General features: G+C 46.0%; 1 protein-coding gene across 1 annotated transcript; it reads left to right on the top strand.

Moving 5' to 3' along the window:
• Positions 1 to 11,254: 11,254 nt before the first annotated feature.
• JAGN1 (jagunal homolog 1) lies at positions 11,255 to 14,566 on the top strand. The gene is made up of 2 exons (XM_002813464.5): positions 11,255 to 11,503; positions 13,630 to 14,566. Exons 1-2 carry the CDS (start codon positions 11,415 to 11,417, stop codon positions 14,090 to 14,092), a joined length of 552 nt encoding a protein of 183 aa, XP_002813510.1. The 5' UTR covers positions 11,255 to 11,414; the 3' UTR covers positions 14,093 to 14,566.
• Positions 14,567 to 19,840: the final 5,274 nt, after the last annotated feature.

The following is a 19,840-nucleotide window of genomic DNA, read 5'->3' as shown; positions in this document are numbered from 1 at the left end:
CCAGCGCGAAATTTTTGCAGCCTTGAAGCCTCAGTTTCATTGCTTTCCACTTTTTAAAAGGAAAGTCTTCTTAGACCACTCACAAAATTACTATATCTTCATCCTGCTCTTCGTAGCCAAGGGTGCCTCTGGGTCTGTTTCTGCTGTAGCCCCTCAGTCCCTGGATGCCTGGCCCTGAGGTCCTCTTCCTATTTGAAGCTCCCGGCACAGGTAGGGCTTCGCAGAGCAAGGGGCACAAGGGGTGGACATAAAACAAAAGCCCCCTTGCCAGTTGGGGACAATCACTCTCTCCTTTTAACAATTTGGGGGACTTTCCAGACCAGGCCCCACAGAAGCAGAAAACCCCCTTTCCCACTTAGCACTACAGTAGCTCTAGTCCTAGCTACGTGGGAGGCTGAGGCAGGAGGATTCTGCTTGCCTCAGCCTCACCCACTTCGTATCCCTAGCAAAACTCTGCCAAGAGCTACCTAACCTGCTCTCCAGGAGCAAAGAAAAAAAAATCCCCAAACCCAAAACAATAACAAACTCCTTACCTCCCGCTCACAGCCTCCTGGAAATACTGCCCTGTCCCGCCCAGCTCTCCCTTCATTTATTTCCAGCCCCCATGAAGCTCCTCCCCAGCCTTCAGCCCCAGCTGGGGAAAAGAGCTTGGGGTGACAGCTGCAAGCCAGCCTGACTTCCAGAAAAGGCCTAAAAGGAGGGGAGAAGGCACGTTTCGAAAGCTTTGGCAAAACGGATGGCCCATGACATGACATCAAGCACAGAGGGCACAGAAAGCAGGCAGATGTGGGTTGTGGTCCCAACTCCACCCCATATCAGCTTGCTTGAGCTTAGACAGATCACCTGACTTCTGTGAGCCCCAGTTTCTCTTCTCTGTATAATGAGGATAATGATTCTTGTTTTATAGGCTAGTGGTGAGGATTAGTGACAATAAAAGTAAAGGGGCACAGTGGCTCATGCCTATAATCCCAATGTTTTGGGAGGCTGAGGCGGGAGGATTGCTTGAGGACAGGGGTTGGAGGACAGCCTGGGCAATAGAGTGAGACCTTGTCTCTGAAAAAAAAAAAAAAAAAAAAAAAAAGAAAAAAGTAGCCTGGGTGCTGTGGCTCATGCCTGTAATCCTAGCCCTTTGAGAGGCCGAGGCAGGTGGATCACTTGAGGTCAGGAGTTTGAGACCAGCATGGCCAACATGGTGAAGCCCCGTCTCTACTAAAAATACAAAAATTAGCCAGGCGTGGTGGTGTGTGCCTGTAATCCCAGCTACCTGGGAGGCTGAGGCAGGAGAATCGCTTGAGCCTGGGAGGCAGAGGTTGCGGTGAGCTTAGATCGCACCACTGCATTCCATTCTGGGTGACAGAGTGAGACCCTGTCTCAAAAAAAAAAAAAAAAAAGGCCAGGCGCGGTGGCTTACACCTCTAACCCCAGGACTTTGGGAGGCCAACGTGGGCAGATCACAAGGTCAAGAGTTCGAGACCAGCTTGGTCAATATGGTGAAACCCCCATCTCTACTAAATATACAAAAATTAGCCGTGCATAGTGGTGGGTGCCTGAAATCCCAGCTACTCAGGAGGCTGAGGCAGGAGAATCACTTGAACCTGGGAGGCAGAGGTTGCAGTGAGCCGAGATCACACCACTACACTCCAGCCTGGGTGACAGAGCGAGACTCTGTCTCAAAAAAAAAATAATAAAATAAAATAAAGGCTTTGCAAACATAAACACCCAATGGATCGAAGTGATTATTAGTATTACTGATAATTTTTAATTTTTATTTTATTATTTTTAATTTTTTTGTCTTTTTCTCAATTTGATAATGTACATATTAAATCATAGCAGAGAGTAAGACAAGCTGAAATGTGGAGTGGTTAAGACTGTAAGATCTATGACCCAGCAGTTCCACTTCTGTGTGTGTGTGGTGTGTGTGTGTCATATAGAGCACACCTGTTGTCCCAGCTGCTCAGAAGGAGGCTGATGCAGGAGGATCACTTGAGCCCAGGAATTAAAATTTAGCCTGAGTAACATAGGGAGACCCTGTCTTTACAAAAGAAAAGAAACAAAACCAAAACCAAACAAAATTACATATATATGTGTATATATATATATACACACATACATATCCAAAAGAAATGAAAAATATGTCTACACAAACACTTGTATGTGAATATTCATAGGATTATTCGTAATAGCCAAAAGGTAGAAACACATGAATGTTCAATTTATAAATCGATTTTTTAAATGTGCGTATCCATACATGGTATATTATTTGTCAAAAAGGATCCATATTACCACATGGAGGAACCTTGCAAACAGTACAGAAAGTAGACAAAGCCAGTCACACGAATCATATACGTATTGTATGATTCCACTTATATGAAATGTCTAGAATAGGCAAATCTATATAAAGACAAAATAGGGCCGGGCGCGGTGGCCCACGCCTGTAATCTCAGCACTTTGGGAGGCTGAGGCGGGCGGATCACGAGGTCAGGAAATCGAGACCATCCTGGCTAACACGGTGAAACTCTGTCTCTACTAAAAATACAAAAAAATTAGCCGGGCGTGGTGGCAGGCGCCTGTAGTCCCAGCTACTCGGGAGGCTGAGGCAGGAGAATGCCGTGAACACGTGGGGCGGAGCTTGCAGTGAGCCGAGATCGCACCACTGCACTCCAGCCTGGGCGACAGAGCGAGACTCCGCCTCAAAAAAAAAAAAAAAAAGACAAAATGAGTTAGTGGTTGCTTCGGGCTGGGAGTAGGGTATGGGAGAGGAATGGGGAGTGGCTGCTAATTAGCACAGGGTTTCTTTTAGGGTTTTCTTTTTTTTTTTCTTTTCTTTTTTTTAGAACACTTAGTGGCTATCTGCTATCAAAGCTAAGTCTTTTTTTTTTTTTTTTTTTTTTTGAGACGGAGTCTTGCTCTGTCGCCCAGGCTGGAGTGCAGTGGTGTGATCTCTGCTCACTGCAAGCTCCACCTCCTGTGTTCACGCCATTCTCCTGCCTCAGCCTCCAGAGCAGCTGGGATTACAAGCGCCCGCCACCACGCCCGGCTGATTTTTTGTATTTTTAGTAGAGACGGAGTTTCACCGTGTTAGCCAGGATGGCCTCGATCTCCTGACCTCATGATCCGCCCGCCTGGGCATCCCAAAGTTCTGGGATTACAGGCATGAGCAACCGCGCCCGGCCTTTTCTTTTTCTTTTTCTTTTTTTTTTTTTTTTTTTTGAGACAGAGCCTTGCTCTGTCACCCAGGCTGGAGTGCAGTGGCATGATCTTGGCTCACTGCAAGCTCTGCCTCCCGGATTCACGCCATTCTCCTGCCTCAGCCTCCCCAGTAGCTGGGACTACAGGTGCCTGCCACCAAGCATGGCTAATTTTTTTGTATTTTTAGTAGAGACGGGGTTTCACCATGTTAGCCAGGATGGTCTCGATCTCCTGACCTCATGATCCGCCTGCCTCAGCCTCCCAAAGTGCTGGGATGACAGGCGTGAGCCACCGCGCCCGGCCTTCTTTTTTTTTTTTTTTTTTTTTTTGAGACAGAGTCTCGCTATGTCACCCAGGCTGGAGTGCAATGGCGCGATCTCAGCTTACAGCAACGTCCACCTCCCACAGGTGCGTGCCACCACACCTAGCTAATTTTTGTATTTTTAGTAGATACAAGTATTTTAGTAGATACAAATATTTTAGTAGATACAAGGTTTCACCACGTTGGCCAGGCTGTGGTCTGGCCAACAGGTCTCTAACTCCTGACCTCAAGTGATCTGCCCTGCCTCTGCCTCCCAAAGTGCTGGAATTGCAGGCATGAACTACCGCGCCCGGCCAGGTTTCCTTTTTTTTTTTTTTTTTTTTTTTTTTTTAACCTATTAATTACAAACTATTTCAGTGATGGTTGCACAACCCTGTAAATATACTAAAAATCATTGACTTGTACACTTGAGTAGGTGATGTGAATTGTATCTCAATAAAGCTGTGTTTTTTAAAAAACGTTTAACCTCATCTTTCTTTTAACACAGGGTTTTTCACACTTTGGTGCATCAGAATCAGCTGGCGGTTTTGTTAAAATTCAGATTGCTAGGCCCCACCCCAGAATTTCTCACTTAGTAAGTCTGGGGTTGTGCCTAGGAATTTGCATTACTAAAGGTTCCCAGGTGATTCAGAAGCCATGGCTGCTCAGGGAGCCCACTTTGAGAACCAGTGGTTTAACGCTGGCTGCGTGAGCTAACTTCTCTAAGCTTCAGTTTGATCCAACAACTGGGGATAAAAATAGCTCTACTGCATCTGGTTTCCATGCAGATTAAATGGATAATCGTGAAATGTACTTGCTACAGAGTCTAGTGCATCCTTAGAGCTCAATAAATGGAAATTATTATTATTTAGATCTAAATCCTTCCCTGGAGGGGCTCTCAGGCAACCATCATTCATTCATTCAGCAAATATTTATTAAGCACTTACTATATGCCAGTCCTTCTGGGGCTAAGAATACAACAGGAAACAAGACAGCCTTGTCCCACACTTCAAGGAGCCGACATTCCTGAGGAAGGTGGGAACTCAGACCATGAATAAATATGCAAATAAACAAAATAATTTCAGATAATGATGTTCTGGGAAGAAAACAAAACAAGGTGATATAATAACAACAGCTGGAGAGTTAGATTGGCCTGTGCGTTCAAGAAATGCCTCCAAGGAGGTGAGCTTTGAGGTAAATCCTGACTAAATCCTGGGGGATAATCAAGACAGAGGAAACATCATTGCAAAGGATTTGAGAAGGGAGCATGAAGAGAGAGTGAGGAGACAGGAACACAAATAACTTAAACTTAAGGACAGACCAAGAGCCAGGAGAAAGGTACAAGCAAAACCCTTTAGGGAAGAGGTTCTGGAGAAAGAGTCGGGGCCCCTCCCTTCAACAGTCATGGCTCAAATATTTATTACTCCACTGTGTACTTGGTGTCCTGAGATAGATAGGCCAATAGATGACTCAGGAGAGGTCTGGCCCTGACAGAAAACCAGACACAGAAAGACAAAGATAACCACGAGCTAAAGCCAGAGAGCACTGTCCAGGGATGAAGGATAAACCCGGGGATTTTTCACAGCGATTAAGAGAGGGAGATGGTTTTGGCTCCATCGGAATTTATCTATTCAATCAGCATTTCTTTCTTTTTAAATTTTTTTCTTTTTTCTTTTTTCTTTTAATAGAAACGGAGTTTTGCCATGTTGCCCAGGCTGGTCTCCAACTCCTGGGCTCAAGCAATCCTCCCGCCTCGAGCTCCCAAAGTGCTGGGATTACAGGCGTTGAAATTTTTACACTATGCCAGACACTATGAGCTGCTGGGGACATGGATGACTTAGTTCTTGTCCCTGACTTTGGGGAATTCACATTCCAGTGAGAAAGGCAATGTCTGAGCATGGTTCTCAAACTCTGTAGTGCATGAAAATCATCTGGGACACCTTGGATTGGAAAAGGACTGTAGCTACGACTCAAAATTGAGGAGCCACTAAATTTAAAAATATATTCTGCATGTTAAATTTATAACACCATGAACAAAAAGTCAAAAGACATAAAATAGGGAAAATACTGTATATTCAAACTAGTGTCACAGACAAGAAGCTAGTCTCTCTCTCTCTCTCATTCTTTCCTCCCTACTCTATCTACATATAAATTAAGACCCGGCGCGGTGGCTCATGCCTGTGATCCCAGCACTTTGGGAGGCCGAGGCGGGCGGATCACGAGGTCAGGAGATAAAGGCCATCCTGGTTAACACGGTGAAACCCCGTCTCTACTAAAAAGATACAAAAAAATTAGCCGGGCGTGGTAGTGGGTGTCTGTAGTCCCAGCTACTCAGGAGGCTGAGGCAGGAGAATGGCGTGAACCCGGGAGGCGGAGCTTGCAGTGATCCAAGATTGTGCCACTGCACCCCAGCCTGGGCGACAGAGCAAGACTGTCTCAAAAAAAAAAAAAAGACTGAGCCGGGGGGGTGGCTTATGCCTATAATCCCAGTACTTTGGGAGGCCAAGGCAGGTGGATTGCCTGAGGTCAGGAGTTTGAGACCAGTCTGGCCAACAGACTACCAAGCTGTTGCTAGAGCTGTGAGAAAACAGGGACTCAGACAGACTCATATATTGCTGGTGAGAATATAATTGGTATAACCACTATGGAAGGCATTCTGGCAAGATCTATCAAAATTTCAAGCACAATGTATTCTTTGATCCAGCAATACCACCTCTGGGATTCCAGACTATAGATCTACTTGACCATGAGTGAAATTATATATGTACAAGGTTATTCTCTGAAGCTATATTTGTAATAGCAAAATATTGGAAACACAAATGTCCAACAAGAGGGGGTGCGTCAAGTAAATTATGTTATAGTCATATGATGGAATGGCACTAAGGAAAAAGAGGGCCAGGCGTGGTGGCTCACGTCTGTAATCCTAGCACTTTGGGAGGCTGAGGCGGGCGGATCATCTGAGGTCAGGAGTTGGAGACCAGCCTGGCCAACATGGTGAAACCCTGTCTCTACTCAAAAAATACAAAAATTAGCCAGGCATGGTGGCACGCTCCTGTAATCCCAGCTACTCAGGAGGCTGAGGCAGGAGAATCGCTTGAAACCAGGAGGCAGAGGTTGAAGTGAGCCGAGAATGTACCACTGCACTCCAGCCTGGGCAACAACAGTGAAACTCCATCTCAAAAAAAAAAAGAGTAAGGATGTTCTTTATGTTTCTTTATGATCTGGAGAAAACAGTCAAGATATATTGTTCAGTCAAAACAAGGCAGGGTCAGGGCACAGTGGCTCACACCTGTAATCCCAGCAGTCTGTGAGGCCAAGGCAGGAGTATTGCTTGAGGCCAAGAGTTCAAGACCAGCCTGGGCAACACAGTAAGACCTTTTCTCTACAAAAAATACAAAAATTAGCTGGGTGTGGTGACACACATCCCAGCTACTCAGGAGGCTGAGGTGGGAGGGCCCCTTGAGCCTAGGAGTTCGAGGTTGTAGTGAGCCATGATTGTATCACTGCACTTCAGTCTGAGCAAGACCCTGTCTCTAAAAATATAAATAAAATAAGGCAAGGTGTGGTGGCTCATGCCTATAATCCTAGCACTTTGGGAGGCTAAGGCAGGAGGTTTGCTTGAGGCCAAGAATTTGAGACCAGCCTGGGCAACATAGCAAGACCCCCATCTCCACAAAAAATGTAAAATAAGCCAGGCATAGTGGTGCATGCCTGTAATCCAAGCTACTCACATGGCTGAGGCAGGAGGTTCACTTGAGCCCAGGAGGTCAAGGCTCAGTGAGCCATGATGGTACCACTGCACTCCAGCCTGGGCAACAGAGCAAGACCCTGTCTCAAAAAAAAAAATTAATTAAATAAAAAATAAAAATATCATTCTGAGAGTCTGTAGCTTCCCCAGGCTGCCAAGGAAATTCATGGCACAAAAACAGCTATGAACCTCTGCTCTAAACAGCTATGCCTTTGCATTAGCATCCTTTCCGTATGACCATTTGCATTTTGTTTTTGAGACAGGGTCTTGCTCCATTGCCCAGGCCGGAGTGCAATGGTGTGATCATGGCTCACTGCAGCCTCAACCTGCTGGGCTCAAGCGATCCTCCCATCTCAGCCTCCTGAATAGCTGAGACTACAGACATATGCCATCCTGCCTGGCTAATTTTATTTTTAGAGATAGGTTCTTGCTATGTCGCCCAGGCTGATCTCGAGTTCCTGGACTCAAGCAATCCTCCTGTTTCAGCCTCCCAAAGTACTGGGATTATAGGCATGAGCCACCATGCTCAGGGTCTCATCATGTTGCCCAGGCTGGCCTCAAACTCCTGAACTCAAGTGATCTTCCCACCTCAGCCTCATGAGTAGCTGGGACTACAGGTACATGCCACCACAGCCAGCTTATTGTTTGGTTTTTGAACCATGTAAATGCATTACCTAGTCAACATTTTAACTTAAAAAGATATTCTTAGGCCCAACTTTGGGGAATGATTCATTTGGGTAAGGGTGGGGCCCAGAAATCTGTGTTTTTAACAAGCATCCTGGATGAGTCTATCACAGATGGTTCTACACCAGGCTGCACAGACAGCAAAAACGATGAGAACTAATGTGGAAGCAGGTGATCCTTGGTGCAGTAAGATGGGTCCTAAAGGGTCAGCAGGATTTCCACAAGGCAAAGAAAGACATTCTAGAGAGCCTGGGGGGAGGTGAGAAATATTCCTGGCCCATTTCCCCAGAGGTCCTGAACCCTCTTAGTTATCCCTCAGTGGGTCCTGAGCCATTATCCCTTAAACAGAGCAGTAACAGATCTTGTAGTAAAAATCCTCCAGCCCTAGGGTCACTTTGGTCTGAGTTCTTATAGTGCTATTGCTGTGTGATCCTGGGCAAGTCACTTCCCCTTTCTGAGCCTTAATTTTCCCTTGTGTAAGATAATGATAACAAAAGTAATTATCTCCAAGGGTATTGGAAAAAGAGAATTAGTTCACGTGTGTGAATATGCCTAGCATAGAGTAGGTACTCAATAAATGTTGTTGATTTCTTTTCTCTCACTCAGTCGCCCAGGCTGGAGTGCAACGGTATGATCTCTGCTCGCTGCAACCTCTGCCCCCCGGGTTCAGGCAATTCTCTTGCCTCAGCCTCCCAAGTAGCTGGGACTACAGGCACGTGCCACCACGCCCAGCTAATTTTTTGTGTTTTTAGTAGAGATGGGGTTTCACCGTGTTAGCCAGGCTGGTCTCGATCTCCTGACCCCATGATCTGCCCGCCTCAGCCTCCCAAAGTGTTGGGATTACAGGCGTGAGCCACTGCGCCCAGCCTTTTTTCTTATTTTTTTAAAATTTGAGACAGGGTCTCACTCTGTTGCTCAGGCTGGAGTGCAGTGGTGTGATCTCAGGTCACTGCAACCTTCGCCTCCCGGGTTCAAGCGATTCTCCTGCCTCAGCTTCCCAAGTAGCTGGGACTACAGGCATGCACTAACACACCCGGATAATTTTTGTATTTCTTTTGGTAGAGACAGGGTTTCACCATGTTAACCAGGCTAGTCTTGAACTCCTGACCTCAAGTGATCCACCGCCTCGGCCTCCCAAAGTGCTGGGATTACATGTGTAAGTTGTGCCTGGCCAATGTTGCTGATTTCTTGCTTGCCTTTCTCAGATCCCAGCCACACAGACTCCCTTCCTAGTGTGAGCCCCTTGCTGGTCATATGTGCTCTTGTTACCCACCTACAGATGTTAAATCCCAAGGAACTCAAATCTGTTCCTCTCTGTCCATTGCCACCTCCTAGCCCAAGCCACCCCTAGGATTGCCTGAATTACTGCAGTAGCCTTCAAGTGATTCTTCTGCTTCACCCTTGGCCCCTGCAAGCCATTCTCTACACAGCAACTAGATCTATCTTTATTTATTTATTTACAGACAGTGTCTTACTCTGTTGCCCAGAATGGAGTGCGGTGGCATAATCATGGCTCACTGTAACCTTGAACTCTTGGTCTCAAATGATTCTCCCACCTCATCCTCCCGAGTAGCCTGGACTACAGGCATGCACCACCATGCCAGCTAATATTATTTTATTTTTAATTTTTGTAGAGACGAGAGTCTCACTATGTTGCCCAGGCTGATCTCCTGCCTTGGCCTCCCAAAGTGCTGAGATTACAGGCTTGAGGCACTGTGCCCCCACCTAGACCTATCTTTTAAAAATGCAGAACTGTGTCATTTTCTTGGTTAAACCTTTTAGTGGTTCCCCAAACCCCCTGGGATAAAGACTTAACTCTTTACTGAACCCTCCAAATGCTCCAGTCACTCTTAAGTTTCTCAGTTCTTTGAACAGCCAAGTGCTCTCTGGATTTGGGGCCTTCCCATGTGCTGTTCCCTCTGCCTGAAAAGCTCCTCTCCTCCCCACCTCTTTAGCTAATTCCCACTCAGGCTTCAGACCTCAGTTCAATTGCTGCCACTGCAGAGACTTTCCTAACCCTCCAGGTCAGGGAGAGAGACCTCATTTTTCCTCCCTCAGCCTCCTGTGTTTTCTTGTATTTCTTAGCTTCATGGGTACAAGTTCTTCCCCTGACTGGGCTGTGATCCCTCAGGGGAAATGGACCATGTTTATTTCTGTGTCCCCAGGTCATAGCAGAGCATCCTGGTGCACAGTGGATGCTCACTATACATGCTTTTTTCTTTCTTTTTTTCTTTATTCGGATAATATAACTTCTGTCTTTAAAGTTTTGCTTAGTATTTTGTTGTTGTGGTAAAATGCACATAACATAAAACTTACTATGTTAATCATTTTTAAGTGTACAGTTTCAGTGGCATTAAGCACACACATATAGTGGTGCAATCAGCACCACCATCCATCTCCAGAACTTTTTTCATCTTCCCGAACTGAAGCTCTGTACCCATTAAACACTAGCTCCCCATTCTCTGTCCACCCCTCAAGCTTCTGGCAATGGTCATTCTACTTTGTCTCTACAGATAAAGTTTATTTGGAAATAATTTTTCTTTCATGGCCTTGACATTTTTGAAGAGTACAGTCCAGCTCTCTTCTAGAATGTCCCTCCGTCTGGATTTATGTTATTTCTTCATGATTAGTTTCGGTTAGGTATTTTTGGCAGAAACATCATAGAAGTGATGCTGTGTCCTCAGTCTATTAAAAGAGGCACAAGATATCAGTTTATCTCATTATTGATGAAATTAACTGACTATATGGTTAAGGGGGACAAGCCAGATTTCCTCACTGAGAGGTTCCCTGTTTCTCTTTGCAATAATTAAATGTGAGAAACTTATTTTGAGACAGAGTCTCATTCTGCACTCTGCCCCCCAGGCTGGAGTGCAGTGACACAATCTCGACTTACTGCAACCTCTGCCTCCCTGGTTCAAGCGATTCTCCTGCCTCAGCCACCAAAGTAGCTGGGATTACAGGAACCCGCCACCACACCTGGCTAATTTTTGTGTTTTTAGTAGAGACGGGATTTCACCATGTTGCCCAGGCTGGTCTTGAACTTCTGACATCAAGTGGTCCACCCACCTCGGCCTCCCAAAGTGCTGGGATTAAAGGTGTGAGACTGTGTGAATGATGTGTGCTCCAGGGAAAGTCACAGAATGTATCAGTTTCCCCCTCTGTAAAGTGTGGACAGAGGTATCCTAAACATATTACAGCTTAAGAAAGTAAAAGTGTTCAAGCGGCCTCTGGGCGCCGGCAAAACAGGCTGGGGATTAATCTCTTGCGCGCTCCACAGGAGGAGGGGCTGGGCGGGGCGGGGGCGAGAGAGAACGAGGGCGCCTGCGCGGAGAGGGGTGACCATAGAGTCGGTCCTCCAGAGACAGAGGGGCCGGAAGTTCTCTTCACAGAGCCGCGCGGCTGCGGCGGCGCAAATACGGTCAGTGGGCTGCTTGGCGCTGTTGTTGCGATACTAGGTCTGCGTGAGGGGTTCGGGGGTTCTGGGCAGGCATAATGGCGTCTCGAGCAGGCCCGCGAGCGGCCGGCACCGACGGCAGCGACTTTCAGCACCGGGAGCGCGTCGCCATGCACTACCAGATGAGGTATGAAATGAGGCGAGGAGCACGGAGGCTTTCTCCCCGGCTGGAGCCTGCGGGGCTTGTGGAGCGACGCCGGCCCGGCCTCAGGGTCTTGCTCCCCAGCCAGCCCCTGCTCACCTGCCAAGTCCCCTCCTCCCGTGACGGCTTCAGGCCTGTCCCCCATCCTGGAAAGCCCCGTGGCCCCCGCGAGCTCCACCCCTTGTTCCGCCCGGTGCCTTGAGGGGATCCAGCCTCGCGGGCTCCCGCCCTGCGTGGGCTCCCGAGTCACGTCGATGCTGGCCCCGCAGTATCACCTTCGAAACCGAATTTCTAATTTGAGCCTCAGCTTCCTCGTCTGTAGAGGGAGAGAATAATCTGCCTTTTAGGTTTTGATGAAAGATTAATCAGTAATTCGTGTAAAGAAAGTAGCATAAGGCCTACCACGTAATATATGGTAGGTGTTATATTTTGGGCCGTTTGGGGGGATATAGACAGTAAAAGGCAGCCTTTCCTAAGGACGCCTTGCCTAAAATGAATTTTATAAACACTCCCACGTAAGGGGTATTTCTACATTCAATTACTAGTTCGACAAATACTGAGCTTCCAAACATCATACACTGCTAGACACTAGGTTATAATAGTGAGCAAAAGCAGACATGGTCTTTGTATGCATGTTATACCTTCAATAAACAATTTTATTTAAGAAAAAAGAAAAACTATTCCCTGCCTTCATGGAGCTTGAAGTGTAGAGGTGACTGGTTTTTTTTGTTTTGTTTTTTTCAACCTTTCCACATTTTCTACAATAAATACTTTTAAATAAAAATTTTAAAATTTTTACTTCCTTAAATCCATTGACCTCTCCCAGAATGTTCTTCACATCTTTCTCTCCAGAGTTTTAAAGAATGACAAGCTCTTTGAACTCTCATTTCTTTCACATCTCTAGGCCCCGGCTGAAAGGGGCCTCACAACTTAAGCAGGTGTTTTCATGCCAGCCCAGAGTAGAAACATTGCCCTTAGGGATATGAGGAGGATACGTTTGGGACGTGAGAGAATTAGAAGAATAAGAAAAGTATGTACTTCCTTTGGATGAAAAATCTAGCTAGAGAAGTATGGGCAGCCTGAGTACCTTTCCTCTCTGCCAATACCTTCTCCTTCCAGACTTTAATCCTATGGTGCAGTCAGCGTCCTCTTGCTAAACACAGCTCTGAGCTACCCTTCTGCCTTTTTATTATTATTATTATTATTTATTTATTTATTTATTTTTGAGACTGAGTCACACTCTGTCGCCCAGGCTGGAGTGCAGTGGCGCGATCTCAGCTCACTTGTAAGCTCCGCTTCCCGGGTTCACGCCGTTTTGAGCCTCAGCCTCCCGAGTAGCTGGGACTACAGGTGCCAGCCACCACGCGCGGCTAATTTTTTTGTATTTTTAGTAGAGACAGGGTTTCACCGTGTCAGCCAGGTTGGTCTCAATCTCCTGACCTCGTGATCCGCCCGCCTCGGCCTCCCAAAGTGCTGGGATTACAGGCGTGAGCCACCGCGCCCGGCCCTGCCTTTTTATTATTAGTATTGTTATTTTTTTTTTTTATAGAGATGGAGTCTCATTTTGTTGCCAGGCTGGTGTCAAACTCCTGGGCTCAAGCAGTCCTCCTGCTTCAGCCTACCAAAGTGCTTGGATTAGAGTTGTGAGCCACCATGCCCAGCCTCTTCTGCCTTTAACTCTCATAGTCTTTGTGATTCATATCCCACTAACCCTCTCCCCCTAACAATATGTTCCTGCCACACGTAACCACTTGCTTTCCTGGAACACAAATACTTGGGCCTTTTTGCCTGCATGCTCCTGCATGGGATGCCCATCTTCACTCATTCCTGAGCCTAGTTCAGATATCACCTGCCTGTAGATAGCCATCTCTGACATTCCATGCCAGGCAGAGTTGATTCCTCCTTCCTGTGATCCCATGTATCTGGGAACATATATTTACTAGAACTTTTTCACTTCATTTTCTAATTACTTTTTCCTCCTCTGTTCTTTGTGCCCGGCTTCTAGGCTGTTTTATTCAAATTTGTATCCCAGTGTCCAGTACAGTTGCCTGGCATATAGTTGGTGGTAAGAAAAATTTGAAAGATACTTCTCCCTCTGCTCTGCCCCACAGTGTGACCCTCAAGTATGAAATCAAGAAGCTGATCTACGTACATCTGGTCATATGGCTGCTGCTGGTTGCCAAGATGAGCGTGGGACACCTGAGGCTCTTGTCACATGATCAGGTGGCCATGCCCTATCAGTGGGAATACCCGTATTTGCTGAGCATTTTGCCCTCTCTCTTGGGCCTTCTCTCCTTTCCCCGCAACAACATTAGCTACCTGGTGCTCTCCATGATCAGCATGGGACTCTTTTCCATCGCTCCACTCATTTATGGCAGCATGGAGATGTTCCCTGCTGCACAGCAGCTCTACCGCCATGGCAAGGCCTACCGTTTCCTCTTTGGTTTTTCTGCTGTTTCCGTCATGTACCTGGTGTTGGTGTTGGCAGTCCAAGTGCATGCCTGGCAGTTATACTACAGCAAGAAGCTCCTAGATTCTTGGTTCACCAGCACACAGGAGAAGAAGCATAAATGAAGCCTCTTTGGGGTGAAGCCTGGACCTCCCATTGAATGAAAGGACAGTAGTACAGCAGTTCTAAAATCTCTTCTGGTGATTTTAGCAGCTGTGATGTTGGTACCTGGTGCAGACCAGGCCAAAGTTCTGGAAAGCTCCTTTTGCCATCTGCTGAGGTGGCAAAACTATAATTTATTCCTGGTTGGCTAGAACTGGGTGACCAACAGCTATGAGACAAACTTCGGCTGTTTGAAGTTGAACTTTGAGATTTTTCTTTAAGAATGAGCTTCATCCTCACCTCCACTCGGTCATTCTTCCCATTTCCATCCATTACCCCTTAGCCATTGAGACTGAAGGAAATAGGGAATAAATCAAATTACGTCATCTCTAGGTCACGGGTCAGGAAACATTTGGGAAGCTGCTCCCTTGGCAGACTGTGGTCTCTTCTGCAAAGCATTTTAATTAAAAACCTCAATAAAGATGGCCCTGCCCACACTGTGCCTAGTGTTTGGGGCTTGATAGAGTGTGAAAGGTGTGTTGCTTGAAAGGTGTGGCCTTAGACACTAGGAGATGATGGGTAGAAGCTCCTTGAGAAACCTAGCAGTGGCCATAGAGAAGTAGACTGGGTATGGGGAACCTAAGTCATAGTTCTAACCTACAGCTGATTGGTAAGAACTATGGGCCAGACATTTAATCTCTCCATCTATGAAATAGTCCATTCTCATTTATCTAGCTTAGGTTATGGGCTCTTCTTTTAGTTGGATATTCACATTTATCTTTCAGTGTTAACTGGGTATCAGTTATGAGTCTACTACTGTATAATGGCATCCAAAAGAATTTTAAAGTACCTCTGTTTATACGGATTTACAATCTAGTAGAAACTTGTTATTCATGTGAAACAGTGAGCGTAATATCTAATGATGTGGAGCAAGTACATTAAAAACAGGAAGGGAGAGATCTGTGATTAAACTAAGGCCCTTTCACACCTAAAATTCTGACACAGTATTTATTGCATGAAAGATAATGTGTCTCTTTGCACTTGATTTTATTGTCTCTGGATGATGCCCAGATCTTAACTGCAGAGCTCTGCCCTCTCCAGAGTTGTAGTCATTATTTTGTTCTATAAACATTGTGTATGTGGTTAGTCATTATTACTGAGTCACTTTTTTTTTTTTTTTTTAATTGAGACGGAGTCTTGCTCTGTCACCCAGGCTGGAGTGCAGTGGCACGATCTCGGCTCACTGCAAGCTCTGCCTCCCAGGTTCACGCCATTCTCCTGCCTCAGCCTCCCAAGTAGCTGGGACTACAGGCGCCCACCACCACGCCCAGCTAATTTTTGTATTTTTAGTAGAGACGGGGTTTCGTCGTGTTAGCCAGGATGCTCTCGATCTCCTGACCTCATGATCTGCCCTCCTCAACCTCCCAAAGTGCTGGGATTACAGGCGTGAGCCACCATGCCTGGCCTTTTTTTTTTTTTTTTAAGGCAGGGTTTCATTTCCCTCACCCATGCCGGAGTGCAGTAGCGCCATCTTGGCTCGCCTCTACCTACCAGGCTCAAGCGATTCTCCTGCCTCAGCCTCTGAAAGTGCTTGTATTACAGGTGTGAGCCATCGCGCCTGGCTGGCAGTACTTACAACTCTAAAACCTCTTCCTCTAGATGTCCTAATTATCATCTTAAAATAAGTATGTCCCAAACAGACCTTCGTCTTTCTGCCTCATACCCATTCCTCTTCCTGCATCCCTTTGTTCAAGTGAGTATACCAAGATTACAGCTCTGGATTATTTGTTCCATGAGTCCCTACTATGATCTTTGGTGCAACTTAAATGCCTTAAGCTCTGAGGTTTCCAAAGTGGTCCCAATCCACCAGTCCTGCATTATCTCCCAATACCCCCAGTCTCATGCTGTCTTAGTCAACTAAACCTCTTATGGATCCCCATGTAGGTTTCATGGTTTCCCAGTTTCCTTTGCTTAAAAATTTCCCTTTTCTATTTTTATACTGCTTTATTAATTATCCTTTAAGGCCCAGTTAATATGGTAATTCTTGAGCTTTCTGGTTCCTTCAATTCAAGGAACATGAATTCCTTCTCTGAGTTCTTATTTTACTGCTTTTAGGTGCTGCGCAAGAGGTGTGAAAAACATGCAATTCTTTTAATTTTTTTTTTTTTTTTTGAGACAAGGTCTTACTCTGTCGCCCAGGCTGGAGTGCAGTGGCATGATCTCGGCTCACTACAACCTCCGCCTCCCGGGTTCAAGTGATTCTCTTGCCTCAGCCTCCCTAGTAGCTGGGATTACAGGCGCCTGCCACCGCGCCCGGCCTAATATATATATTTTTTTTTTTTGAAACAGAGTCTTGCCCTGTTCCCTAGGCTGAAGTGTAGTGGCTCGATCTGGGCTCATTGCAACTTTCCCTCCCAGGTTCAAGCAATTCTCCTGACTCAGCCTCCTGAGTAGCTGGGATTACAGGCATGTGACACTATGCCTGGCTAATTTTTGTGTTCTTAATAGAGACAGGGTCTCACTATGTTGGCCAGACTGGTCTTGAACTCCTGACCTCAGGTGATCATCCTGCCTTGGCCTCCCAAAGTGCTGGGATTACAGATGTGTTACTGTGCCCAGCCTCACATGCAATTATTGACAGAATTATTGTAAACTAAAGTCAGGATGTATTTCACAGAGGATAGAACCAAACTGAAGTAGAGATAGAATTTGGAGAGCAGTAGTAGATGGAAATGTATGGATAATGGAGTTAGTATGTGCACCAGACACAGATTGCTCATTTTTAAAGAATTGGGATGCAAATAGTTTGAAATTTCTTTGGTTATTGGAATGGTACTTTATGGACTTAGAGTACCATCAGAGACCCATTATGAAAATTATTGTCAACAATGTAAACAAACCAAAACCATTTAGTTTATGTTAGTTTTCTGCTTGTTAGGTTGTTGGAATTTTGCTTTTGTGGACCTTTCCTATCACCTTTTCCTGCCTCATGGTTGTAGTGTTCCCTGAAGCAAACAAGATTCCCTTGTTGAATCTTGATTTAGTAGAAAGAACATTATTTGAATCAGAAGATATGTTCAAGTACCAATGCACCTACCAATCATAGGACTAAAATCAACCCTCCCTATTTCACAGATTGTTTTAAAGATCAAATAAGGTGGCCGGGTGCAGTGGCTCATACCTGTAATCTCAGCACTTTGGGAGGTCGAGGCAGGCGAATCACCTGAGGTCAGGAGTTTGAGACCAGTCTAGCCAACATGGTGAAACCCCATCTCCACTAAAAATACAAATGGGCATGGTGGTGGGTACATGTAATTCCAGCTACTCGGGAGGCTGGGGCAGGAGAATCACTTGAACCCAGGAGGCGAAGGTTGTGGTGAGCCGAGATCGCACCACTGCACTCCAGCCTGAGCGACAGAACAAGATTCTGTCTCAAAAAAAAAAAAAAAAATATTGTGAAACTGCTTTATGAACTATGTATCATTATATAAATGTGAAAGATGGTTATTTATTTCCTGATTTTTACAGGATGAGAGAATATAGGAGTTGAAGGTACTATTAGAGATCATCCAGGCCTTGAGAAAGGCAATGTGGTATAATGGAATGAACAGTTTTTTGTTTTTGTTTTTTTTGAGACTCACTCTGTCGCCTAGGCTGCAGTGCAGTGGTGCAATCTCAGCTCACTGCAACCTTTGCTCACACTCAGTTAATTTTTGTATTTTTGTAGAGACAGGGTTTCACCATGCTGGCCAGGCGGGTCTCGAACTCCTGGCCTCAAGTGATCTACCCACCTCGGCCTCTGAAAGTGCTAGGATTACAGGCATGAGCCACCATGCCCAGCCAACAGTTTCTTACTTTAGACAGACATAGGTGGGAATTCCAGCCAGGCATTTTACTAACTTTTGCCTTGTGCAAGATACCTGAGCCTCTGTTCTTGATCTAACACATGGGCATCATTTTAGCTACGCCCAGGATTGTTGTGAGGCTTAGATAATATGTATGAACAGGCTACATAGTAGGGGTTTAATAAGTAACAGAATGCCTTCCTTGATGAGCAGTGTTGGCTTCCTCACTGAGATTGGGAGTCTCTACCTCTCAGCAATAATTTCTTGCCTCAGAATTCTGGAGGTTGATCCTTCTGGAAGAGCAGATGTAAAGAAGGGATACTTGCCCACTGTTGGTGTACATTGATCTAATTGGTGGGCCTTCCTGCCCAGGGTTCCCTATCAGTGAGCAGAGTTGCCCCAGTAGACATTAGGAATTGGCCATTACAGGAAGAACCTGGAGCTACTGTTCCATGGTCTGACCAGAGTTCATGCACAGATAAGGCGGTGACAAGAACAATGGCTGCCCAAGGTCCCTACAGTGCACTCTAAACTAAGCATGTGCGGGGGCCTGCTAGGACTTCCTGAGCTCCTGGCTTTGTCCCCAAGTAAAGGCTATTAATCATTAATCATGAAGTCTTGGTCAGCTCATTTTGACACAAACCACAGATGAGACAGGCCTTAGCCACCTGCCAAGAAGACAGGGCCTCTGTGCTGAAGCCCTACAACACAGCTTTGTTGCCTTTACTCCAATTGGTCACCTCCTATTCCAGCCACAGTTACTCCTCCCTTGTTGACACTTGCCAAAGAATCCCAACTCTCCTACAAGTCTAACCACTGGTAACTCATTATTATAAGATCTACTTTCCTTTCTTTCCAACAATTTCATTTCTTTCTTTACATTGTTAACCCTGCCAATTGTATCACACTGCTAAGTTTAGTACCTTCTGTGAACTACAGGGTCCAGAAACTCTCTGATCTCCCCAAGTAGTGTGTTCTGGCAGAAAAGGCCAGGAAGACATAGTGGTGAGTCCCCAGAGGAGAAAAGTGAAGCTCAGAGAGGAATAATTGGCAGGGAGGGGAACCCTGGTCTTCTGGCCCATCCTCTTAGGACACCATCTCCTAGGCCTCATGTTTCTGAACTTCTCACAGTGCTGCGGTGTTCAGCGCTCTCTGATCTATTGGCAAGCTGACTGGTAGATTTGGCAGCCCTTTTCCCCCACTGACTCCAGAGAAAGTACCTGCATGCCTTCTGGGGGCTTCCCCCAGCTCAGGTGTGAAGTGTGATTGTGTGTGTGCATGTGTGTGTATGAGACAGAGAAAGGGGATGTGTGTGCACAAGGTACATGTCAGCAGCACTCACAGGCTTCCTGCCAGCTCTGGAAGGACATTTTTTGCCCCTCACAGTGTCCTCTTGCAGGTAGGATGCCTGGGGAGATGGGAGCAGGTGGGGAGGGTCATAGGAATGGCTTTTCCAATCTCACTCAGACCTAAAATTCATTCTGGCTTTACTTTACTGTGACGCAAGCTGCCTGAGCTGGCCAGGCACCGGGCAGGAGGGGGCAATGTGGGGTGAGGGCAAGGGTGGGGAGGAACTCCAGAGCTAAGCGTAGGAAAGAGATCAGCAAGTGAGGGGCTGACTTCAGCTCTTAGGTGTGTGTGCTTGGACTTTACCTAATCTTCCGGAGTGTTTTGCAGTCTGTAAAATGGGGTAATAAGACTGTGAACTCAAGGGTTGTAGTACAAATAAAATAAACTGGGCAAAATGCATGACTCAGAGCCTGACAGTAGGATTTCAGCAAATGTTGATCCCATCCCTCCCCCTCCTTAGGTTGTGCCAGAATTCACCCCTGTGCTTCTTACCTTAAATACTTTTTGGAACAGTCTCTACAATAAATAAGTAAACCAGCAAGACAATAAATAAAGTGCACACCTCCTTTTCTTTTT

Source organism: Pongo abelii, chromosome 2 (assembly GCF_028885655.2).
Source record: "Pongo abelii isolate AG06213 chromosome 2, NHGRI_mPonAbe1-v2.0_pri, whole genome shotgun sequence".
Lineage (NCBI taxonomy): Eukaryota > Metazoa > Chordata > Mammalia > Primates > Hominidae > Pongo > Pongo abelii.
The sequence above is the reverse complement of the archived record's forward strand: the minus strand, read 5'-3'. Positions and strand labels throughout refer to the sequence as shown.